Genomic DNA, 26405 nt, shown 5'->3' with positions numbered 1-26405 from the left:
CCCAACCCCCACTGTTGTGCCCCTTTGTCCCTGTCTGCAATGTGCCCCCGAACAAAGTCTGACACCTACTTTATCCTCTGTCAACTCATTTGCTGTCTCCAAGAGCTCCAGCTGCTACCTGGCAACCCTTCTACTTGTTTGTGTCCCTCAAGGAACTCTTCTCAGTTCCTTCTTCTTCTCATTCTGACACTTCTGTCAGTGATATTATCTACTTCTCTGGTTTCTCCCATCACCTCAATTAAATCTTTCTCTCTCACAATTCCAGGCACTGGACTACCGTAGAGGTATCTGGTCGAGAATGCCGCTCAGATTTCCTCGCTAAAGAACAGCAGTTTTCTACTTTGACGTACTCTGCCACCACCAACAGCCCATCACCATGAATTTCTCCCACTTTAGCCCCTCTCTCTAACTTAAGATACAACGAGTTGCTGTTCAACTTCATAATGTGACACTCATGCACTCCCCTGAATAATAAACTTAGCAAAAAAATGTCTATTCAACCTTACTATCTGTATGTACACCCCCCTCCCCCATTATATAAGGTGAAGTGTGGGTGGAAGGCAGAAGTCACAGGAAAGCTTGGCTCCTTTTGGGCTTGAGGGTACCAGAAGACCTCAAGCTGGGCCAAAGCCGAGCGCGAGCCATCATTGACTCCCTCACCTCCATGTTCTAATGCATTTCTCTCTGTCAACATTTCTTTTCCAACCACCTTTACTTGTGTAAATAAACAACAAAAATTAATAGTAAATAAACTGAAGTAAGTAAATAATGTATTCCACATAGGATCAATCACACACGCTTCAGGTAGCGGGGCGATCCATCGTCATCTCGAGCAGGTGGCACTATGGGGGAGTGAGATCTGGGTCAAGTGCACCTCACTCACGTGCAGCGGATCTTCAGTTTCCCCAGAGTCCCCAGGATCTGACAGCTCATTCTTCTTCTTTCTAGAGCAAGAAGCATGCCAACAAGGTGCGACTGTACTACATGCTGCACCCGGAGGATGGCGGCCCCCCATCCAAGAAACTCCGACCTGACGACCCGGTAACTACCTGTGCATTAAGAATGTGTTTTCTGCTGACTTCATTGCAGTAGAACTCTTTTTTTATTGCTTTGTATATTTGGAAGGAAAACTTTGAAAGGTTACATCCGGCCAAGGTATGACTGGGTAAGCAGAGAAGGTAATTTGAGTCATTGGAATGAGGGTGAGAGTGGTACAAGGCAAAGAGTGGAAGTCAGAGGGAGGGATTTTAATAACTGGTGATAGTGGAAAAGCATGGCAGGGAAGTGGAACAATGAGGTAAGAGAAAGAGGCGAATGACCAAAAGAAGAGGCCACGGGCCACATGTATCAATTTTGGAAATAGCGATTACCTAATTGTGATTTTCTGCTAATCAAAATTAGGTAATAAATATTCCTAATGTATGAAACTCCCTGAGTTTTATTTAGCGATTCCTAGTGGATCGCAAATCGACCTACCTCATGAATATTAATGAGGTAGGTCGCAATTTGCAACCCATTTGGAAACGCTAAAATCCCGGGAATGGTGGCCTTCTGGGATCACCATGCCACCTATCTCCGTGATTGCTTTTAAATAAAGCAATCTTTGTTTTTTTCAAATGCAGCCTATTTTCCTTAAAGGAAAACGGGATGTATTTAAAAGAAAACAATGAAAAGGTTTTTTTTCCATTTTTTAAGAGCAGCAGTGGTCCGTGGGTCTACTGCCTACTCTTAACAACCATTTTCACCACCATTCACAAATTGGAAGGCATCCCTTGGGGACCCCTTTCAATTTGCGAATGGCTTATCATCAGATTGAATCTGATAATGAACTGCAAATGTTTTGCAACCGGTATTTGGTCGCAAAACATCCTACATACCTTTGCGACTTGCTATTAGGAAGGGATGTCCCTGAAACGCCCCTTCCTAATACTGCCTTGCAAGCCCATTTTATGATTTGGTAACAGGTTACCGAACCTCAAAATAGCAGTTGGTACATTTGAAAAGCCTTTTTTGCGTTTGCAAACTGTCCCATATCTTTAAAACATATATCAGACAGTAGTTAGCTTACAAGAATGAAGATTTTTTTTCATACACAGTGGGAAGCACATAAGCTTGTAAGACAGCCTCTTGCTTTAAACACTTGATGCTTCTTTAATGAGCGGGTGAGCTACCACTGCAGACAGTTCTGAGTGGGCCCGTGTTTCCCCACCCGAAATTACTGGATGCAGAATAAGAGTCCGTTTTTACCTTGTGTATTTCTGCAACCAATAATACAACCTCGGATCTGCTGACATTTCCTACCTGCTTAAAACAGGTGGAATAGGTCAGTGGTAAAGTCCCCAGAGCAGGGACTCTGCATGTGGTAACTCGTCTGGTGTTGCTGGGTCTATCGGCCACATGCATCAATCTTCCCGTTTGCGAATCCTTAATTGCGAAAATTAAGGAATCGCAATTAAGGATTCGCAAACGGCAATGCATCAAGAAATCGCATTTTTTTTGCGATTTCTTAATTTTTCTTAATTGCGATTCACAATTTGCGAATCGCAATTAAGGAATCCCTTTCCATTGATTCCTAGAGGCCCATAGGATTCGCAATTAAGGAATCGCAAAATGAGAATGCAATTTCAAGGGTGCAGGGAGGGGTCCAAAGGACCCCCCCTGCACCCCTGAAATGTACCTTTAAGTACATTTTTCACACTCACATGCCCCAAGGGCATGTGTGTGTGTAAAATGAAACTTTCAAAAATGCACCTCTGTGCACTTTTGAAAGTTTTCGCAAATTACCATGAAGGTTAACTGTATGGTAATTTACCACTTCCTATTTGCGATTTCGCAATTTAAAAAAAATCATGCATTGCATTTAAGAAATCGCAAAATTGCGATTTCTTAAATGCAATCGCAATTTCAGAAATCGCAAATAAATTGCGATTTCTTAAATTGGGAAAATAGCAAAAACCTTAATGCATCCCAAAAAAGGGATTTGCATTCGCAAACGGACGAATTTTGCGATTCGCACCGTTTGCGAATGCAAAAACCCTTGATGCATGTGCCCATATATGTTATTTCCAATTCCGGGGACTTTAACCAGTAAACTCAGATTCTTTTATTCTGGCCCCAGTATCGTCTTCACTGAATTCTGGGCAGCTCGTAATGGGACCCTTGTGCAGAGTGCTATGTAGTCAGGCACACGCTGGTATATTAGCCTTCCACTATATAAATGTTGTATACATTGAGTACCATCAAGTTCAGCACCCCAGCATTTACTCTTAACAGTGCTGGGAAACAGAAGTTGTTTGGTAGCAAGCAGTATGAGAAAAATAAATTGTTACATTAACAATGTATTCCATACTTGTGTATTATGGGATGAATGTGTGTTAGGCAGTGAACACTTTAAACTTTTTTTTTATTTGGAAGATTTGCTTTCCCGTAATTTTATAAAATGACAGCAATATTATGGTAATTGCGTGAAATGCGAATCCTTAATTTCCCACTATATTCTAATGCGAAATGTGTCCTTGTGCCAATTTTTGTTACTAGGACGAATTTAAACAAAAGCACCTCAAACAACATGCACTCATGTTCTGTTATTCCTGTGCTTTTGCTGTAACTGTTGAAAATTCTTCTTCAACACCTTTATTCGACCCAGCTTTGAAAAATCATTGAAAATTATAAGAGTAAATTAGGTCTGATGGAATGTCCAGTATACTAGGTACCACTGGATCCTTTTGAGACACATGGATTTAATACCATATACTTTTGTTGCAAAGCTGATTCCTGTTGCACATCATAACTGGCTTTGGTAGGGCTGTGTAAAATTGAGATTGGAGTAGTATAATTGTCAGCAACAGCTACATTGTGAATATCATGGATTGATTTCATAGATTGTAAAGCAGCCAGGAAGGATGCAAATCTAAAGATCTCCTTTACCCTTCTCCCAGCTCTCCTTTACTCATCCCAAACCTCCTCCTCCTGCTATGATCTCCAAATAACACTTTCTGGACCCTTCTCTCTTCTCTCCATCCACTATCCTTTTCAATACAATTTACAGGCTCACATGTCCACCGCTCAAATTAATCTCATATTTCCATGTACTATTTCACCACTAATCCTTTTTGGGTTCCGGAGTATTGTGCTACTCACCAAAAAGTGCTTTGACACCTCATCAGGGATAGTAAGCGCTATATAAATGTAATTCCAATTCCAATTGAGGTCCATGAGCTGGAGAATGATTTGTAGGTAGGTCAACTGCATAGCTGAAACAAGAAAGCCTGAAGAGTGGAATCAATGCAGGCGGACAGCTGAGGTAGGAAGGAAAGAGGAGAAATGGTTATAATTTAAGAGACCTCATTATCGAGGGGCAGTATTCAGAAGTGCTGGACAGATTAAATAATTACATGAGTTTTCACATATTTACGATTTTTGGCTCATGAATCACATGATTTTCAGTCAAGCATGAGGGCTGAATTCGAACCCAGGTCCCCAGTTCAGAGGTCAACAGCTTAGTCCCTTGATCAAATTTCTTCAAATCAATGGCGAGGTGCCAAAGCACTTAAACTACTTCTTGGTTACTTGAACTGCTGCTCTGGAGAAGGGATAGGAATGAGGGAAAATGTGGAAAATGTTTAGAAAAAAACTCACTGCTTTTATATTTCACTAGCTAGTAGTAAGGTTCAAATGATCACCTCTAAAAGTGCCCAAAACAGCTATTTACATTGTTATTGCATTGGTGAAACCACAAAACACGTGGACACATATACACATTGCCAGGCACCAGAGTAATTTGAAGTAAAAATGTAATTATATCGGAGGGTCAACATTTTTATTTTAAGAGTGAATACTGGAAAATGCTTTTTGCAACGCAGCTGTCATACTGTGGAGCAAATGTGCTTTTTGTCATTCTTCTTGCTGCACATTAATCACTCCTTGTGCAACGCACAGTGATTGCCGGGGTACTTCCAGCGAGCACAAGCCGCTCCAAGGCAGAAGTGTGAGAGCTTTTCTAAGCTTCTAAGCAGGCTTCTTTTCACACTAATATTTATTGTTTTTCTCTGGTGCCAGTTCAGCATCTTTCACGACCATTTCAAAACATCTCGGGATTCTGCCACTTTCTTTCATTTGCAGCTTTGCGTTTGAAATATTCGAGGTAATATAGAATACAATATACAAAGTAATATAGTTTTTGATGCCCTGAAGATGAAATCCAATATTGCTATGAAGTTTTTCAAGTTTGGGAACATGAAGTGGAAAGTCTTTCATAACCCAGTGCTCAGCCACGACTAGCTATCCCTTTAGAAACCATTTGTTGGCAAACATTACTCTTTCGATGTATTTACATTAAATTATCTCAATCAATCTCCTTTATTGTGCCAGAAAAAGTTATCAATTTCATATCAGTGTACCGCCTCGCATACTTTAGGAGCTATTAAAAAAGACACCACGAGTGAAGCATGCGATTGTGATGTTTTGTTCAGTCTAAAATCTAAATAAATTGCCAAGCAGAAAACATGCGGTACATCAGAGATGACATATTTAGAATGCCTGGGTAATTATGCTTCAGAGGTTTACCTAGAATCAGCATTTATTCAAGGGCTATTAAATGCATTTACCTAATGAGTGAAACTATCTAGTCGTCATCTCACGCTGCTATGTTGTGGCTAGGTCTGTTCATGAACAAACGTTGATTGCAAGTATAATATCACATTGCTGCACCCCAAACATATTTTGTGGGATTGCTACTTCAGACCTTTGAGCTGGACAGATGTACACTTTATGAAGCCAGTGGAGTATTTATTTCTAGCTCAATTAATTTGAATTGAGGCATGCCAGCCAGGTGTCTTGTCACAAGAAGTGCCTGATGCCGACACGCTGCACTTGAAGCTCCAACCTTTGGGCGCAAAGAAGACAAGGGGGCTTTCCAGCGGCGACCACTAAGGTATCGATAAGCGTCCACCACAACACTAGTGGTGCACCATTGCTGATGTCAACCAGCAATATTGTGACTGATTGTTCTGCGAGTATAGATCTGTATGTCATTCCATCACCCTGCAATCCGATGCTGGTAGGTGTACCGCACCCCACACATATCCTGAGTGAGGTCCAAACACACACCTATGAACATAAGCAGCAGTGACTCTTCCCCCAGGGCTGCAGATTTCTGCTGGCTCTGGGCTGATCTGTGGATAGATCTCCTAAAGACTTTATCTCTTGAAGAGCAATGTCTCTTCTAAATCATTTACACAGTCTAAATCACTGAAATCGATTGAAGCCAGACATCATTTTCAATTGTCTATTTATTGCCGAAGGGGGGGGCATATAATTATCTAATTGAAGACCACCTTGGGCTTCTGTGTTGTCTGCCTCCTCTAAACAAGACACAGTAGCCAGATACTTACTGCCTCCTATTAAAGTGAGCTCAGTATAGGCCTACATTGAAATATTCGGCTTGATAACTTTGGCAGTCAGCTCCGTTTGGTGCTGAAGAAGGCCCCTGAAACCTGAAAGGAAGGAACTGAAACATGTTGATAGCATATAAAGAAGGATAATGTGTTAAAAAATGAGTACATTGTAATATAGAACTGTCTCTGCAGAGTTAAATAGAAAGGAGGTGTAGTTGTATATGCATCTTCTTAACAAGTAGCGCTATAGTTCTGCCATACACTTGATGCTTATATTCTATCACTTCCAAAGTGCACAGAGGCACATTTTCTTAACAATCCGGTACTACCACAATAGTGACAAGGGAATGTGTTCACTAGTTAACAAAATGAAATTAAATCATGAAAATATAAGTGAAGTACAATAATATATATATATATATATATATATATATATATATATATATATATATATATATCCACACAGTTGCAGGAACCCAATTTGAGGCAGCCACTTGGTCGTATGAGTATTCACTTGTTTAATGGAAAACGCGCTGGCAGCCCAGCTGAACAGAAAGTCACTTCTTCAAATTGAAACGCCGGACGCGTTTCGAAAGCCCCTTGCTTTCTTCTTCAGCGGCGTTAATGAAGCTTGGAAGAAATGCGCGCTGTTAATCACCTGCCTTACAGGGCGTGGCCGACTGCATGGCCTTATGGTTTTTGTAGTCCCAAGTGGGCGCGCTGATCTTCCAAATGTAAAACAATATAATATCCCAAGTGGGTGGAAGTTCCAAAACTGACAGAGAGCTGCCCTGCTTCATCGTGTCCATCATGAGAGGAGCGCGCGTCTCCCTGCAAAGACGCTTGATCCACGACCATCCAAACAGCCAGACGCCTTGCGTTGTCTGCCCAGGACCCGCTGAGTCTCGGTGAGCTGTCCTCGCGACCGGGAAGGCCGATAATAATCCACACAGTTGCAGGAACCCAATTTGAGGCAGCCACTTGGTCGTATGAGTATTCACTTGTTTAATGGAAAACGCGCTGGCAGCCCAGCTGAACAGAAAGTCACTTCTTCAAATTGAAACGCCGGACGCGTTTCGAAAGCCCCTTGCTTTCTTCTTCAGCGGCGTTAATGAAGCTTGGAAGAAATGCGCGCTGTTAATCACCTGCCTTACAGGGCGTGGCCGACTGCATGGCCTTATGGTTTTTGTAGTCCCAAGTGGGCGCGCTGATCTTCCAAATGTAAAACAATATAATATCCCAAGTGGGTGGAAGTTCCAAAACTGACAGAGAGCTGCCCTGCTTCATCGTGTCCATCATGAGAGGAGCGCGCGTCTCCCTGCAAAGACGCTTGATCCACGACCATCCAAACAGCCAGACGCCTTGCGTTGTCTGCCCAGGACCCGCTGAGTCTCGGTGAGCTGTCCTCGCGACCGGGAAGGCCGATAATAATCCACACAGTTGCAGGAACCCAATTTGAGGCAGCCACTTGGTCGTATGAGTATTCACTTGTTTAATGGAAAACGCGCTGGCAGCCCAGCTGAACAGAAAGTCACTTCTTCAAATTGAAACGCCGGACGCGTTTCGAAAGCCCCTTGCTTTCTTCTTCAGCGGCGTTAATGAAGCTTGGAAGAAATGCGCGCTGTTAATCACCTGCCTTACAGGGCGTGGCCGACTGCATGGCCTTATGGTTTTTGTAGTCCCAAGTGGGCGCGCTGATCTTCCAAATGTAAAACAATATAATATCCCAAGTGGGTGGAAGTTCCAAAACTGACAGAGAGCTGCCCTGCTTCATCGTGTCCATCATGAGAGGAGCGCGCGTCTCCCTGCAAAGACGCTTGATCCACGACCATCCAAACAGCCAGACGCCTTGCGTTGTCTGCCCAGGACCCGCTGAGTCTCGGTGAGCTGTCCTCGCGACCGGGAAGGCCGATAATAATCCACACAGTTGCAGGAACCCAATTTGAGGCAGCCACTTGGTCGTATGAGTATTCACTTGTTTAATGGAAAACGCGCTGGCAGCCCAGCTGAACAGAAAGTCACTTCTTCAAATTGAAACGCCGGACGCGTTTCGAAAGCCCCTTGCTTTCTTCTTCAGCGGCGTTAATGAAGCTTGGAAGAAATGCGCGCTGTTAATCACCTGCCTTACAGGGCGTGGCCGACTGCATGGCCTTATGGTTTTTGTAGTCCCAAGTGGGCGCGCTGATCTTCCAAATGTAAAACAATATAATATCCCAAGTGGGTGGAAGTTCCAAAACTGACAGAGAGCTGCCCTGCTTCATCGTGTCCATCATGAGAGGAGCGCGCGTCTCCCTGCAAAGACGCTTGATCCACGACCATCCAAACAGCCAGACGCCTTGCGTTGTCTGCCCAGGACCCGCTGAGTCTCGGTGAGCTGTCCTCGCGACCGGGAAGGCCGATAATAATCCACACAGTTGCAGGAACCCAATTTGAGGCAGCCACTTGGTCGTATGAGTATTCACTTGTTTAATGGAAAACGCGCTGGCAGCCCAGCTGAACAGAAAGTCACTTCTTCAAATTGAAACGCCGGACGCGTTTCGAAAGCCCCTTGCTTTCTTCTTCAGCGGCGTTAATGAAGCTTGGAAGAAATGCGCGCTGTTAATCACCTGCCTTACAGGGCGTGGCCGACTGCATGGCCTTATGGTTTTTGTAGTCCCAAGTGGGCGCGCTGATCTTCCAAATGTAAAACAATATAATATCCCAAGTGGGTGGAAGTTCCAAAACTGACAGAGAGCTGCCCTGCTTCATCGTGTCCATCATGAGAGGAGCGCGCGTCTCCCTGCAAAGACGCTTGATCCACGACCATCCAAACAGCCAGACGCCTTGCGTTGTCTGCCCAGGACCCGCTGAGTCTCGGTGAGCTGTCCTCGCGACCGGGAAGGCCGATAATAATCCACACAGTTGCAGGAACCCAATTTGAGGCAGCCACTTGGTCGTATGAGTATTCACTTGTTTAATGGAAAACGCGCTGGCAGCCCAGCTGAACAGAAAGTCACTTCTTCAAATTGAAACGCCGGACGCGTTTCGAAAGCCCCTTGCTTTCTTCTTCAGCGGCGTTAATGAAGCTTGGAAGAAATGCGCGCTGTTAATCACCTGCCTTACAGGGCGTGGCCGACTGCATGGCCTTATGGTTTTTGTAGTCCCAAGTGGGCGCGCTGATCTTCCAAATGTAAAACAATATAATATCCCAAGTGGGTGGAAGTTCCAAAACTGACAGAGAGCTGCCCTGCTTCATCGTGTCCATCATGAGAGGAGCGCGCGTCTCCCTGCAAAGACGCTTGATCCACGACCATCCAAACAGCCAGACGCCTTGCGTTGTCTGCCCAGGACCCGCTGAGTCTCGGTGAGCTGTCCTCGCGACCGGGAAGGCCGATAATAATCCACACAGTTGCAGGAACCCAATTTGAGGCAGCCACTTGGTCGTATGAGTATTCACTTGTTTAATGGAAAACGCGCTGGCAGCCCAGCTGAACAGAAAGTCACTTCTTCAAATTGAAACGCCGGACGCGTTTCGAAAGCCCCTTGCTTTCTTCTTCAGCGGCGTTAATGAAGCTTGGAAGAAATGCGCGCTGTTAATCACCTGCCTTACAGGGCGTGGCCGACTGCATGGCCTTATGGTTCCGGCTGACCCAGTCGGGGATGAGCCCCGCCGCAGAGCAGCGGTCCGCAAATGGTGCTAATTAGCATACATCAGGACAGGAGGTCGTACGGGGAGCTTCAAGCAACTGCCTGGCGGTTAACGAACATTGCCTGCAAACCCACTGGGGGTTCTATTTGTGGTAATAATAACAGCGCACAGCATCCCACTGAGGAAACACTTATTGACACTACAGGTACCATGAGGCTTTGCCCGTAGCCACTGGGCGGGTACTTTGTTGAAAAACGTTAAAGAAGGCTGTGCATCTGTTTTAAATCACTATGCCTGTGAAGAAGTGAAGCAGTTCACGAAACGCGTCGGCAATCGAACATTGTGCAAGATGCTCGTAACTCCTGGCAGCAGCTTCCTGAATTAAACACGAAGAATTTACCTACCTGGTTGTGGCTCATCTACAGGGGTAACTCTTGATGTGTGAATTAAGTTCCGGCTGACCCAGTCGGGGATGAGCCCCGCCGCAGAGCAGCGGTCCGCAAATGGTGCTAATTAGCATACATCAGGACAGGAGGTCGTACGGGGAGCTTCAAGCAACTGCCTGGCGGTTAACGAACATTGCCTGCAAACCCACTGGGGGTTCTATTTGTGGTAATAATAACAGCGCACAGCATCCCACTGAGGAAACACTTATTGACACTACAGGTACCATGAGGCTTTGCCCGTAGCCACTGGGCGGGTACTTTGTTGAAAAACGTTAAAGAAGGCTGTGCATCTGTTTTAAATCACTATGCCTGTGAAGAAGTGAAGCAGTTCACGAAACGCGTCGGCAATCGAACATTGTGCAAGATGCTCGTAACTCCTGGCAGCAGCTTCCTGAATTAAACACGAAGAATTTACCTACCTGGTTGTGGCTCATCTACAGGGGTAACTCTTGATGTGTGAATATATATATATATATATATATATATCCTAACACAATCGTGTTATTATGGCCTGAAGGGGTCAGGGTCCTGTATCGTATAATCATTTTGGACTCTAATCTGCGGAGTTCTTTCAGTCTGTTACCCCCTCGTATGTCCGCCTTCACAAAGTCCAAAACAACGAAACTAAGAAGATTCGTGTTCTGTTCATTGTGGCTGCGGAAATGGCGAGCTATGGGGTATGCTTTGTCAAAGTGGTATTTAAAAAACGTATGCACCGGTAGATCGATTACTCATGAATAAGGTGCGTCTGCACTGAAACGCGTCGAGTATTTTTCTTGCCTGTAAGACCTTGGAATAAATCTCCGTTTGCTGCACAGACTTCTGGTGTGTCCATTGCTGTCGTGTTTGTGCAAGGTTTAACACGATTGTGTTAGGATTTGAAGAGGCTGCCTGCCTCGCAACGGACCGCCTTCATCGAAGCGGCTGGGAAAGGCGCTGCGGGCGTTCTCGCTCACTTGTGGGACTTGATATATGTATATATATCTCTCTTCAAAAGCAATAGTGCGGATCGCGACAACCCAATAATGGTGCTATTATCCCCATGTTCAGAAAATCTGCTTTATTTCACCAGCCTTTAAAAAAGACAATGCAAATAATAGTTTTGAGGCCATGCACGGTAAGAGGGCTCTCTCTGTGGGTCATGCTGTGATGCTCCTTGTTCATGTGAAATTTTGTCTAAAGATACTTAAAACAAGGTCCAGAGATATAGAACTGCAATAAATGTATTTATGAAATAATTATCCATCTCACTTTTTAATGTCTACAATACACCCTTTAAATATAGCTGTCTCAAACCTTTTTCACTACATTCTACAAGCTGATTTTAGTCAAGACAGTAATGTTTATCTCAATTCCAAATAATAATTATTGATTGCTTTAATATAGCATATACTCCATTCAATATTTAGATGGGAGCCCTAAGAAGGTGAATATATTCTCTTTGGCATTCTTGAACTGCCCAACTCCCGCGCTAGTATGACGTACATTTAGGTTATGTTGTCTGCTTACTAAAGAAAGTGACCACTGGATATGGTGCATTTTTTTTATATTTGGACCATACTATTATTTAATGGTTTAATTTGATGAGACCATTTTGTGTGTTGTCTTAGCTCATGTTATGTTAAATCATGTAGTTCATAATGTACACACTAAAACCTAAATATTCTGAAAGAAAACCACCAGCAGGATTCTTAATGTATGCGGTAATGGAACTAATACAAATTAGCCGTATTTTTTGTGATTTCCTCTAAGAAAGTAGGGGAAGAAGACCTTGGGTTGGGGAGTTAGTTAATTATATAGTTTAGTGGGGTCACACTGCAAGATATTGATTCTGTTTTAATAGTGTGGGACTGATCGCAGCTGAGATGTGCAGTTCTTTAAAGGGTTTACATTTCATTCAGCATCTGCTTGGAAGTCTGTGTTGGCTTTGTAATGAGTATCAGAATTTTTTGCATGATGTGAGTACCAGGCTGGATTTCGGGTCACTTAGGATCGATCCTGCTGGTATTCACATAGATGTAGTATATGGAGCTGGTACAGTTATGTTTGGCATCGATCTGTGCTGACTATCCAAGAAAAGGAGGTTGGGGTGAATAAAAGACAGAATCCTTTGTGTGAGAAATAAGATTGTTGGTTGAGGGGAGTGGAATGCTTGTTTAAGTCCTACTGATGGACAGCATGTGACTGTCTGTTTCTATAGTGGACAATGCCAATACTTACAGTGGGCTCAGATTAGCCCATTGCTTACCTTAGGTTGGATCTCTCATTAATCTCACTTGCTTCCATCTTATACGAATGCTTTCCTTCGTTTGCTTGTGTTTGTTCCTCCCCTGAGCAAAGCTTCTTCACTGTTCTTTGAATAGACGATTTGTTCCATACACAGGGAATTTCTTTTACCTTTTTTGTCCCAGCACTCTCCCCGTGTAGTGATTCCCCCACACCAGATCTCCGCACCCTTGCGATCTCCATGTTCCTTCCTCAAGCTTAACCCTTGCTTATCCCACCCTCCCTGTCCATTTGAGCATTTTTGTTGTTGTATTTAATCACCCAACTCTACTCCCTGTTCTGCTCTCAGCACTCATTGGAATTTATTTTCATCACTAAACCCATGCCCCATCCATCTGCTTCAACGTTACGCCCCACTCACCACTTAAACAAAAATAAATCTCTTTTTTACATGTTCCAGACACTTCAACTTGATCTTGGGCCTCGCCTTTCTACCAAAAAATGCACCCTGGTAGGCTTAATTTTGTAATTTACTTCTCCAAGATGAGTGTTCACCATCTTGGAACGGTTAGGTAACAAAAAAACAAATGCCTGGCACATAATGTCATATATGTATGTAAGTGTGGTCACCCGTATGTGACTGTAGTGGCACATGAACATGTGCGTCATTATGCAGGGGCTGCTGTAGTGTCATATCAAGTGTCCATGCCTGATGACCCATGTGTACAAATTTAGCAACACTTTTCTTTTGCCGTTCTACATTGCCAAGCAAGACTTTTGTTTTGTTGCTGATGCGTGACAACATCATTAAAAAGCATAGGTAAAGCCAAGAGGTGGGCTACGCCATTAAAAGACGAGACTTATTGGATTTGCTGATACTTGCTTATTTCAACTGTTAGGAGCCTTTCATTGAAGAGACTTTTCAACCCTAGAATAGAACCCGGTTTTGTCAATTTTCCAAGTTGCTGCTTTTGACAAGAAATCACCTGTATTTATAGATGAGTCCTTGCAAACCAATAAAGGGTATAACATTAAAAAAGATGGGAAGAAATTAAATAACTGAATTCATTGTAAGAAAGACTCGACCCACCGACACGGAAAACTTTAAAATGTTATTTGAGAGTTTTACATCATTTTGTTCTGGTTGACATTCAACTAAATCACACCCTGTTGTCTCTGTTCTAGCACTTGAAGTTAATTATATTTGTTAAGAAAATTTTTCGAATCCCAGCAAACTGTTCCTGTTAAATTAAAACTCAGATTTCAGATCCGTGGGGACACATTAACCTTTTTAGTTGAATTTTTGATCATGCCACTAACTTGGAACAGTGCGGTTCTCATCTTGGCAGGGTTATGTAAAATATGAAGATAATGTGAGGTCTTACAATATCCAGTGATTGCAAAAACATCGTTCCCCCCTCGGGCCTGTGAAGTTTACAGACTCATTAAAAGAATGATACTAAAGTGTGCTAAAAGCTGGCTAAATTATAGATTATGTAAGAATCCTATTTCTTAGCTGCACATTTTCTACAGATATTATTGCAATAAGTTATGCATTCAAGACGCATAACAAATTCAATTAGAAACATTAAAACCTAGGTGGATTTATAGGACAGCACAAATTTATGATCAAACTGTGCAATTGTAATGCCCAGGGTGAGCTGTGAGAAACAAGTCCAATAGCACTTGTCTTTGCTTTTTATGACCTAGCTTATGACATGCAGTGATTGTGTAAATATTGCACAGGGTTTTGTGGATATGAAGTGTATTTCTGGTGCATGCATCATTAGATTACTGGGCATCTATTTGACTCAAGAATTCTTGCGTAGTGAGTACTTTTCTGCCACGTACATAGTCCATTTGGTGGCACTCCAGATTAATAAATACTCATGTAATTGTTCTCTTGTCTTGTCAAATACCATATTTACTGAACATCTCTCTAACCTATACAATAGGTCTTCCTACTATAATTAACTCATGTAGTTGGTCTGTGTAAGAAAGTGAATTATGAATTGGGGTGGATGCTAGTCTACCACAAGTAATAAAATTACTAACCTGTTAGGTACAGGCAAAAATTTCAGTGATTTAAACCTGAGTTCAACCACTGCTAGCTAAGGCACAGAGCAGGCAGGCTTAACTTAGAGGAAATGTTTAAATCATTTAGAAGTGGCAAAACAGTTAATTAAAAAAACACAACACAACAAAAATCCAACCACAATTTAGAACAAAAGAGTTAGATTTAATAATCAAAATGACACCAAAAATCCAATAAGGGGAACAGAAGATATGAATTTTAGAAGATATGAGGAAAAATGCACCAAAAAGCACCAAAAACCAATGACAATCTATGGTTGCAGTAGACCATGACCTAGGCGCTATTTCAGGCTGACTCTTGCACAGCGGTTAGATAACCCAACCATGTTCGTCCCATTGGAGATTTTACCTTGGGACTTAGGCTCTGAAATGAAAGTCGAAATCCTCCAGCAGGACAAGGTTACAGGCTGTGTCCAAGGAAGTCCTTCTGGGGTTGAATAGCTGTTAGCTGTGGTCCCACTGAAGCCCCTGGCTTCGGCAGAAAACATTCCAAGTGGGAAAAGCCACATTTCATGCCCAGGGAAGTGCTTGAATTGGCTGTGTACTTTTGGCACCTTTGTCCTGTCAAGATTTCTACGTTTGGACTTAGCCTCTTTTACGAATCTCAGAATTCTCTAGTGGGACAAGCAATGCAGACTGCATTTGAAGGTAAGTTTCACAAGGCTGGATACCTTCTACTTGAGGTCCCTTGAAATGCATTTACTTCTGCAGAGAAGCTCCAAGCAGGAGAAACCTCTTTTTCAGTCCAGCAAATTCATGCCTAGGGCGATTAGCTTGGGTGGTTGGTCCTGGTTAGTCTGAAAATCCAAAACGTTTCTAAATACCAACTTTTCAGAGTTGTTGGGAGAAGTCCAATTAGACACAGCCAAGAGTCACAGACCTCAGGAACAGCATTTGGTGGTTCAGTAATCACTGCAGCAGAGGCTACCAGCATCACCCAGTCAAAGTCCAGTTGCTACTGAGCTGCTGGGCACTTCGGGGCAAAGGCCTTTAGCAGCTTGTTGGATCCCTGTGGTCAAATGGGCCATCAGCCAACTGACCCTCGGAGCCCAATTCATTGTCTTGGGTTCATATGGGAGCAGGTCAAGCTTGTCAGGTCTCAAACAGGAGGTGCAGTCCTTCTTTTCTTCCACAGGTCCTGAGAGTATCTGAGAAGGGTACCTTGGGGTGCCCAATTTATGGTTAGCTCTAGCTAGTATGTTGAGGTGACTCGTGCCTCCTCTCTAACCATTGGGGAAAAAATTCCCAAGGGCAACCCTACCCATTTTTATAAATAAGTAAGAAAGATTTGTAGTGTGCGCTTTTCCCCGTAGGCGTCTTGGTGCTAGCATCTGAAATAAAACCAACCGAGAAACCACATGAAAAAGAGAGCATGAGATAAGCCAGGTTTTAGGCTGTTTTCTAATTTGTTTTGGGTTTGATTGAGTGCTGAGCTGATAGGGCAAATGACCTTATTCCAACTAAATTGGTCGGCCCCATGATTTCTATTTTGGGCCCGCACATGCTGGATGTGATTAACATCTCCCTAACAAAAGGCCAGGTCCCTGCAGATTGGAAAAGGGCGGTGGTGAACCCGATTAGAAAAAAGGCATCTTCTCCTTGGACAGACCTCTCCAATTTACGACCTATCTCCCTCTTGCCTCACCTGGGCAAGGTTACAGAGAGGCACGTGAACACCTATCTTTCTCAACATCTGGAAGCGACGGATGGCCTGGACTATTCACAATCTGGTTTCAGGCCAAACCACAGCACAGAATCAGCCCTTCAGACAGTGACCAATAACATCAGAATGGCACTGGATGAGGGCAGCTCCTTGATTCTGGTGCTGTTGGACCTTTCCTCCGCTTTCGATACGGTGTCTCACACGGTGCTTCTTGACCGCCTAGGTGAGGTGGGTGTGGAGGGAGAGGCCCTGACATGGATGAAGAGCTTTTTGACTGGTCGTGTCCAAGAAGTTAGGCTGGGCTCCCACAAATCCACGCTAAGGGAGCTCAATAAGGGAGTGCCACAAGGCTCATGCCTTAGCCCTACACTCTTCAATGTGTATGTGGCCCCCCTAGCCAACTTAGCTAGATCTTTCGGGTTCACCCCGGTGTCGTATGCTGACGACACCCAACTCCTTTTCCCTTTTAAAACTCTCACATCTGCAATAAAAAGATCTTTTGCAGATGGTATGAGAGCCATTGCAGACTGGATGTCAACTAACTGTCTGCAGTGTAATGTGGGGAAAACGGAGGTCATGTGTTTTGGACAAGCAGCAACATATTGGTCATCTGACTGGTGGCCCGTGGAGCTAGGCCCTGTCCCCACCCCCAAGAGTTCTGTTAGGAACCTGGGAGTGCTCTTTGATCAGCAACTTACTTTTAAGGGACATGTTAATCAGGTTGCTGGTACCTGCTTCCGGGCTATTGGGATGTTGAGACGAGTCTTCCCCTATATACCAGACCATCACAGAAAAACGCTCGTGCAGGCTTTGGTCATCAGCAGGGTGGACTACTGCAATGGGCTGCTCCTCGGAGCTAACGAGGAGCAGCTCAGTAAATTGCAAGTAATCCAAAATACAGCAGCAAGGATTGTCCTGAATGCTCCAGCAAGGACTCCTTCCAGTCCCCTGCTGATGAGACTCCACTGGCTTCCAGTAAGGAAGCGAGTCCAATTCAAGACTTTATGCACTATTCACAAGAGCATGATAGGGGAGGGCCCGAAATACATGACTATGATCTTTCAGTCCTACACCCCTGGGCGACTTCTGCGCTCCAGTCATCAGCAGCTCTTGCAGATACCAAGAGTAAAAAAGGCCAGACAAGGTGGCCGTGCATTAGCTTATGCACTCTGGAATTCTTTGCCTCCAGAACTCAGATCAATTCCCAGTCATCTGAGTTTCCGGAAGACTTTAAAAACATATTTGTATTCTGATAAATAAATTACTTTCCAGCTTCTGCACCCTATATCAGACACACTCTTGTAACTAGCACACTCTCGTGGTACAGCAATAGCGCGGAGATACCCCTTCGGGAGTCTAGTCTGGCGCTTTATAAGAATATAAAATAAATAAAATAAATAAATTCCTCAGTTTGCAGGTGACAAAATAGAAACTTTTGCCGCCCCAACAGGCCTTGTTGATTCTGAGAATGACTACATTTTTGGCCAAAGTAGACTGAAGCCTACGGTTGGGGATGTACAATGAATAAGTATTTTGAATTATTCAGGGGCAGCATTATAAAGGTTTTTATGCTCCATGCATAAAGCTTTAACCCTGACCCGCTCGGGACTGATAGGCTAATGTAGGTCAATGATGGCTTGGGAAGCGGAACTAATTTTTTATATTTTCATGAGATGGCAAGCTGCCTCATTCTGGAGAGTCTGGGGTTTGCTCAACAGGCATTGTTGAATGCCAACATAAAGAGCTTTGCAGTAGTCAATCCTGGAGATGACTAGGGCAAAGATGACAATTTTCTGGAGCTCCAGAGGTTTGATGGGAAAAATCTTTTTCAGAATTCTTAACATAAAAAAACCAAGGGGCCTGATGTATGACCCACAAATACACGACTGGCAAATTGCAACGCATTTGCGACTAGCAGATTGGGATGTACAATAGTGTCTCAGACACTGTTTTTAATTCCTAATGGGGTCGCAAATTGCATCCTTTATTAATATTAATGAGACAGGCGCAGTTTGTGACCCCATTAGGAATGGCTAGCACTCACAGGGATGGTGGCCTGTTGGGGTCAGCAGATCATCATGTCTGTGACTGCTTTTAAATAAAGCAATTTTTTTTCAATACATCCCTTTTTCCTTTAAGAAAAACAGGATGCATTTTAAAAAAAGAAAAATGAAACTTTTCAGTTTCATTTTTAAGGGCAGGCTGTGGTCCCTGAGACCACTGCCTGCCCTTAAAAATGATTTTTTGACCCATTCACTAGGTGTAGGGGGGTCCCTTCCCATTTGTGAGTGGTTTACCACCTACTTGAAGTAGGTGGTAAATTGCGAGTGTTTTGCAACCGCAATTGCATTTGCAAAACATTCATACATACAAATGCGAGTCGCTATTAGGAAGGGACGCCCTAGGCACGCCCCTTCCTATTAGCGAGTCGCAAACCTCATTTTGCGATTCGGTAACATTTACTGAATCGCAAAATGAGGTTTGTACATGGCCATGCCCTATATTGCGGTCGCAAACGGGCTGATGCCTGTATTTGACTGCAATTTAGGGTCGTACATCTGGCCCAAGATGAAGTGACCTGGTTACTTTGGTTAAAAATGGATACTTTTTTCATCAAAGAGAACATCCAGGTTCTTGGCTTTTATTTATTGAGGAGGAAAGCGGGCCAAGGTCATGAGGACACCAAGAGGCAGTCCAGAAGGATGCATCATTGCCAAATAGGAGAAACTTTGTCTCGTCAGGGTTTAATTTAAAGCAATTATTCTTCATCCATCTGACAATTTGCTCAATGCATTTACTAAACCATTTAGCAACATCTTTGACGTCACACAAAATTGAGACTGCAATCTGTGTGTATTCAGCATAGAAAATCACAGCATAACCAGTAGAGCGAATCTGATTTGCAAGGTTCATAACCATATTGCCCACTGTAAACAATCAAACTGTCCATCTTATTCCAAAAATCCGAAATAGGTGAACCCTACTCCCCAGTGCAGAGCCTGTAGCCTGTGTGCCTACCCAAAGTTGTGGCCATGGAAATGGGCAGTTCCCTCCTCTGTTATCACTCAAAAACGGTTCCGGAGGTAGCTCCACTCCATCTGGTTTGGGTAACAGCCGGGCTGGCAAAATAAATTGTTGCCTTCTCCAGGCCTCACCTTACATTTACTTGTAAAAGGACAGGACCCTGTCCAAGTTACAAAGTGTGTGGGTCCACTGAAACTTGTCTTCCTGTAAAGGGAAAAAAGAAATCTCCCTTGGCAGCTTCTGGGGAGCTAATGTAAATTGGGGTTCAGGCAGGGGAAAGGTAACTTTTAAAAGGTTTGAAAATCAAGCTTCACCATTGAATTGGGTTTTTAAAATTAATAAAAATAGTGGTTAAACGATTTATTTTACTACCAGGTCCCAAACCTGAGATAGCGGAATTACCATTTTAGTTTGTACTCTAATTTTCTCATAAAAAGCCAAAGCCTGCCACAGTGAAAATAGCTTTTGGGACCTTGTCACTGGAGGGACATGATAAAATTATATATCTACATGTCGCACTTTTAAATAACATAACATGTTGCCTACCTTGTGGGCTACAAGGCCTTGCCTAGGGGTGACTTATTATTATTTAAAAGAGAGATCTTCCCCTGTCAAATAGGGTTATTTTGATAGGCCAGATTGCAGGTTTAAAGTAAACCCTTAAGTGCGGGCATCGGCCAATGGCTGACACCCACGCTCCCTCTCCAGTGCATCTGTCGGCCATTGGCCAATACTGGGGTGAGGCATAAAGGGCCTTCTGGTCCTTTGCACTAAAGGGTTTCCTTTTTTTTTAATTGTACCTCAGGTTGCTTGGGATGAGCTTCCTGAGCAGCCTGAGTAATTTTTTTAAAATGTTGTTGCTGATATGACAATCAGTGCACAGGGCACACTGACGTAATTTCATCAAAGTGAAAGTAAAATGAGCCAATGTGCTTGTTTTACTTTCACTCAATCTGTGCTAAAGGGCCATCTCTCAGGGCCCTGTCAGGATTAACACGGCCACTGAGCAAAAGGCAGGAACAAGGAGATCAAGAAATCAGCGCTCAATGACACAAGTAAAGAAACCAGGAAGGGTCCCGCAGCATCAGGTATCAATCCTGTTCCTTCGCCGCTGTTTAGAAAACATCAAGCACTCATACCAAAGAATGGCAGAGCAGGCACCACCGGCAAGTTCAGGGTTAGCAGTCTAGTGGTTGGGAGCTCGTGATCAGTAGAGCGAGGTATGCGCATGCTCCGTAAAGTAACTGCGCACTTCAACTGTTTTTTTGCGAGGAGCAAGTGTCTCCTCTTCGCACAGAGATTTTGTGAGGGAGAATATTTGTATTTTTTTTTAGACGCAAGTAGCGACTTCTGTTTCCTGATTAGTGGGAAGAACTTTGGCTACAAGGAATTAAAACGCATACGCAACGAGGGAGCGTTTAGAATTGAAGAGCGTCCAGCGGCAAGTTTGTCAGAAGTTACTTGTTTAACAGCACGTTTAACAGCACTGAGAGGTAACGGTTGACTTAGGAAGCCCCCTGAGAAAAGTTAACCTGTAATTCCAGGAAAAACAAGGTACAGAGAACTTTCCTCATATTTTTGACTCGACTGTCATTATTTCCTTGTGAGGAAAACCACAAAGAATTAATAAGGATAATTCTGCTACTGCATTACATAAAAGAAAATATAATTAAAGAGAGCCATGTAAAATAAAGAGGTAAAGGTTATGACAAAAATTAGCATAGTTACAGTGACATGAGATATGTGCAAGGAATGATTATATGCTTTTCTTTTATGCAGAAACACCGTGTTACATTCTTTCAACAACTACATAGAGAGCAGCAATAGCCTAGGTCTAGGGGGTAAATATTGAGGCCCAAATAATCAATAGTGATAATAGATAGCAGAGCTTAAAGTGTGTTTCCAATGCATGTTGTTTCCACAGGTGCAGTCAACAAGACGCCCAGTCAAACAGACCTGAAGCAGACAAGGACTTGCGTTCTTCACGCGGACGCTGTCTCTCTGTTTCTCCCATTCCCCTTTCCCCCGTGCTTTAGCTGTAACTCAGATCATTGTTACTTTTGAGTGGCAGTTGAGGTGAGGGGGCCTTGGGAAACATTGACGACTCCTGTGGTCTGACCCTGAAATCTGACAGGCCCAGAGCACTGATTGTCTTGGAAAAGGTATCATTGGAAAGGGGAGAGTTTCCCCTTTTTAATGGTATCTCTGCCCTGTGGATTCCCTGCTTAGGGATTGTGACAGGGAAGCAATCTCCAAGCAGGGATCTAGACACCAGTGATTTGGGGGAGAAGCCTGTTAGGCAAGGGCTTCTGCTCCCCCACTCCAAAAAATGTACGATTTTCTGCTCCTCCTGGGTGCAAGGTGGGTGATTAACCCAATCTGCCCCCTGGGGGCAGAAAGCCCCCTAAATATTTGGGAAAAGTATATGAAAACACTATATAGGGTGGCTGCCAACCAGGGGCTTGGCCCTGACCGCCACCTTCAAAAAGGGGCAAAGAGTCTTTCTGTCCCCCTTGAGGGTGAATGGGGTGTTATATTCCATATAGGTACCCCAAATAGACTCTGGTAACATTGTAACCTTTCACCTATACTCTCCCCTACATTACACACATAACGGTTCTTGGGGTCTGACCTTTTACCTAGATACAACACTGCACACAGAACGCTGGATTTTCCCTGGTAAAAGCCTCATACATTATGCATGAGGATTCTTGAAAACTCAGCAGGACTATTATCTCCTACATAATAACTATGTATAAAGTTCATTCCCAATGTCATCCTAAATCCGAGAAGTGGCACAGCAAGGTAGAACCCCCGGGAAGACCTTTGGGTATATAAACATCACATCTTGCTGAGACAAAAAGAGGAGAACTCGGACTTCCATGCCGACACACTGACACAAGATGCTGAGGCTCCCGCATGCAGGTACTCCAGCTCGCAGTGGTCTGGCATCCGTTGCGGGGCGTCCACCTCAAGACCAGGACTATGTCCCACAGTCTCTCACTTCAGGTAATGGGGTAAACTTTATCCTAGAGTCATTCTTGGCTTAACACCTACACACATGCTAGGTACACTTAGGTACCTCTAGTTAGGATTGCATCGTAGGAGTATGCATTTTATTGTCATGTATTTTGTGTACCTGCCTGTATTCATGATTTTAGCATAATGGTAGAAATCTACCATCCTTTTACTTTCCTAGTGCTTCTGATCATTTATATCTGTTTCTGTCGAGTGGTTGTTTCAGCACACCTATTGTACACTAGAATGACGACTGTTCAACAAATGTTTATTGAAAAATGCCCATATTGTTTATACTGTGTATCTCTCTGAAACAAAGTAAGCACGAGTGACTGAGCGAAAGGTATTTCCACCGTCCTGAGAGATCAGGGTTGTCATGTTCAATAGTTGCCAATAACTATTCTTTCCGTTGGTAAGAGGGGTTTCTAGTGGCACTGTGAATTAGCTGGTACACAGGCTAACCTACACGGTGGAGGGGGGTCTAAAATCAGTCTGAAACCAATCCTACAGTGTATGTTGTCTAAACGTGCAGATCCTATATAGGTTTTATAGGAACCACACGACAGAGGCAATTACCCCCAATCTACCCTCCAGCAGGGCATGAGGCACACTAGACACCAAGGAGGGTAGGTCGGTTGTGGTATGCCAACCATGGGCATGGCCATGCACCCACCCCAAAATAGGGCTCATCAGACTCTCCACCCTCCATGGAGAACAGATTACCTTCAATTTCCCCCGGGGGGGGGCGGTGGCAGAAAGCCTACTAGACACCAGGGAATATATATGGAAAAATATATGCTGCCCACCATTGGCATGGACATGTCCCCGCCCCCAAATAGGTGCAAACGGTCTTTCTACGCCCCAGGGGTTTGATGGGGGCAATTACCCCCAATCTGCCCCTTGGAAGGTCAGAAAACCCACTAGACACGAGGGAGATGCAAAAACATTAACAACAAAATAGGGGTGGGGGCTGCCCACCATATACATGGCAAAGCCCCAACATCAAAATCTGTCTGGTGCAGATGGGGGCAGTTAACCCTGAATACACCCTGTGTGGCCAGAAAGTCTACTAGACCCCAAGCACGAAAACAATATGCAGAAAAAGGAGGGGTGGGGGCTGCCCTCACCAAAACATGGGCAAAAGGTCATTCTGCACCCACTGGGGGCAGATTGGAAGTTTGCCCCAATCTGCCTTTCTGGGGGAGGGGAGGGGCAGAGAGGCCACTAGACACTAGGGAATTCACAATGGCGCTAAAAATAAGAAAATGAGTGCGGCCTACCCTCCTTAGAAGAGGCCATAATGTCTTTCTGCCCCCCTCACCCCTACCCCCAAAGGGGCAGATAAAAGGGTCATCATGATTGAGGGAGTTTGCCTAAAATGTGCTCCTGGTGGTAGGAAACCCACTAGAGACCAAGGATTTCACGTTTGGGACAAAAGATAGGGGTTTGGGCATTACGCTCTAGCATTGACCACACCCCCACCCACAAAAGTGGCAAACCAGTTTTTCTGCCCCATCTTTCCCCCCAAGGGAAGACAGGTGTTTGCCCCCAATTAGCCCCAGGGGAACAGAAAGGCCAGTAGATGCCAGGGATTTCAAACTGTCACCAAACCAAAAAGATTCACTGCATTGAGTCAGACTCTTTCCCCAGAAGGGGCAATAGTGTGTTTCTGCTTCCTGGGGGCATACAGGGGGTTTGTCCTAATTGGGAAGGCTGCCCAAAATATGGCCCCCAGGTGGTAGAAGGCACTCTAGCCACCAGGAATTTTGCATTTGTGGTAAACGAAAGGAGTGCAGGCGTTGCTTCCTGGCATTGTCCACACCCCCACTTCTAAAGGGACATACATACCTGTCTTTCTGATTCCCCTTCCGGGGCAGATGGGGGTTTGCCTCCAAATTCCCCCTGGGGCCAGAAAGCCCACTGTATGGCAGGAATATATATTATGTAAATAAACTAATGGGATCTGGCCCATTCTGACAGCAGGCCCCACCATCACTCCTAATGCTTCAACAGTCTTTCTGCTCTGCTGCAGATTTAAATATCCCATCATTATGGCAAGCAAGAGTACATTTGATTATTTTATATGCTGTTTTTACATATGGCCTCGGAGAGTGGGGCTAAATCCCAATATCACCCTACTTGCCACGGTGAATGATTGCACTCTTTGGGCTTAGGTATGTTGCCACCTATTGAGACCTACCAGAATCAGACATTTCTGAGAACTAGACACCCAAGGAGTCCAGCGTGGTATTCTTTGTGTGGATCCCACATCATTTTCTTTCCCAAAATGCCCTACAAACCTCAAACTTTGCCCAAATCACGCATTTTTCTAGTATTTCTGTGATGCAAAGTTTTGGAATGCGCAGGGACCTCAGAAAACCATCCAGCGTTCCCCCACTTGTCCCAATGAAAATGCTACCCCACTTGTGTGGCTGGGCTTAGTACCCGTGACAAAATGGCTCAAACCAGGGTCAATAATAATTCTCGCGGGGACTCCCATTGACCTTGGTTTGATCCATTCTTGTTGCAGGCAATAGCGCCAGCCACACAATTGGGGTAGCATTTTTGTTGGGACAAGTAGGGGTATCGCCGGATGGTAGGGATTTTGTGGGTTCCAGTATATTCTGGAGATTTCCCTCACAGAAATATAAGTTTGAGGTTTGTGGAGCATTGTGGGTAAGAAAACCTCATGGCATCCACTCAAGGCACACCACCCTGGAATGGGGTGTCTCGTTTTTAAAAATGCCTGTAGTTGGTAGGTTGTCATGTGTGGAGTTTAAGCACGGCCCCAAATACCGCAGCTACCTCTATTGCTGATTTCTATGTGTAGCACTTTAGGGTCTTATATGCCGTCGTCTCTGGCCCACCCACACAAGTGAGGTACCATTAGTATCAAGGAGACATGTAGGAACTCTGCAAAATTTGTGGATCCCTGCTTATTCCAGAAGTCTTCCTCACAGAAATGTGAGAAAATATGTTTTTAGTCAAAGGTTTCGGCCAGTCAAACATTTTACTCCTTGACTTAGTTACTGGTAAGGAGCAAAAATCAAATTTGATAGCAGAGATTCCAAGTGAAGTGGGATAAGTCTTCAATAGCTTAGGATACTCTCTACAGGAGCTCACAGTGAATAATAAATAATTAAAAACAACAAAAGTTCAAGACAGGAAAATGTACCTCTCATTGGTCAATACTCAGTTTGAGGATGACCAGAATGAAGTTTTCTCATGTTGTAAATTCTCTGAAATTTGTACTGCCTAAGTGAATGCTGCTGATTGGCTAAAGCCTGGGAGGGCCCCACTATGATTCGGATGATAGTATTAGGTTGTCACGCTGAAAGGATTTTATGCTGTTGGATTTGCTCCTGAGTAGGGCAAGGCATTGTTCAGTTCCTAGAGGGTTTCTGTAGCACGTCTAGCATGATATGGAAGGGAGCAGTCAAAGTCCTCTTATGATGTGCGTCTGAGATCCCGCATTGCATATAACGGAGGACCATCAAAAAAAGTGTTTCACTGATTGCATGGTTGCCGTACCTATGATATTCTGGTCTGAGGACAATGCGAGCCTTACATATTTATATAAACAATCAACAACATAGTTAAGAAATAAAAAACATAATCGGTTTAAGTTAAAAATAAACAGAAGTGTTGCCAAAATAAAGAAAAATAGAAGTGCGATTCACATATAATGGAAAAAGGAAAAATAGTGTCAATAAAATCAGTTGGATGTCACATAGATTTAAAATAAATTGAAATGTTAAAATAACGAAAAAAGAAAATCTCTTTCTCAGATATCTCCAGCAAGTTTTGCAGGATCTAAACACTTAAAGTGGCTCACTGGTGCATGCATGCAGTCAGACACAAACTGGGGCTTGTCCCAGGGAAGGATTTTACTTCATATAATGGTGCAAGTA

At 43.9% G+C, this 26405-nt stretch overlaps 1 protein-coding gene across 1 annotated transcript in view; it reads left to right on the top strand.

Moving 5' to 3' along the window:
* LOC144753478 (zinc finger matrin-type protein 4-like) overlaps nucleotides 1-26405 on the top strand; it is a 915282-nt gene that overhangs the window by 66304 nt on the left and 822573 nt on the right. The window contains exon 2 of the mRNA XM_078641153.1: nucleotides 949-1041. Coding sequence (XP_078497279.1) covers nucleotides 949-1041 — 93 coding nt within the window. The remainder of the gene's footprint in view (nucleotides 1-948; nucleotides 1042-26405) is intronic.

The sequence above is a fragment of the Lissotriton helveticus genome, chromosome 5_1, assembly GCF_964261635.1.
Source record: "Lissotriton helveticus chromosome 5_1, aLisHel1.1, whole genome shotgun sequence".
Taxonomy (NCBI): Eukaryota; Metazoa; Chordata; class Amphibia; order Caudata; family Salamandridae; genus Lissotriton; species Lissotriton helveticus.
Note: the sequence above shows the minus strand (reverse complement) of the source record. Positions and strands in the feature narration are given on the sequence as shown.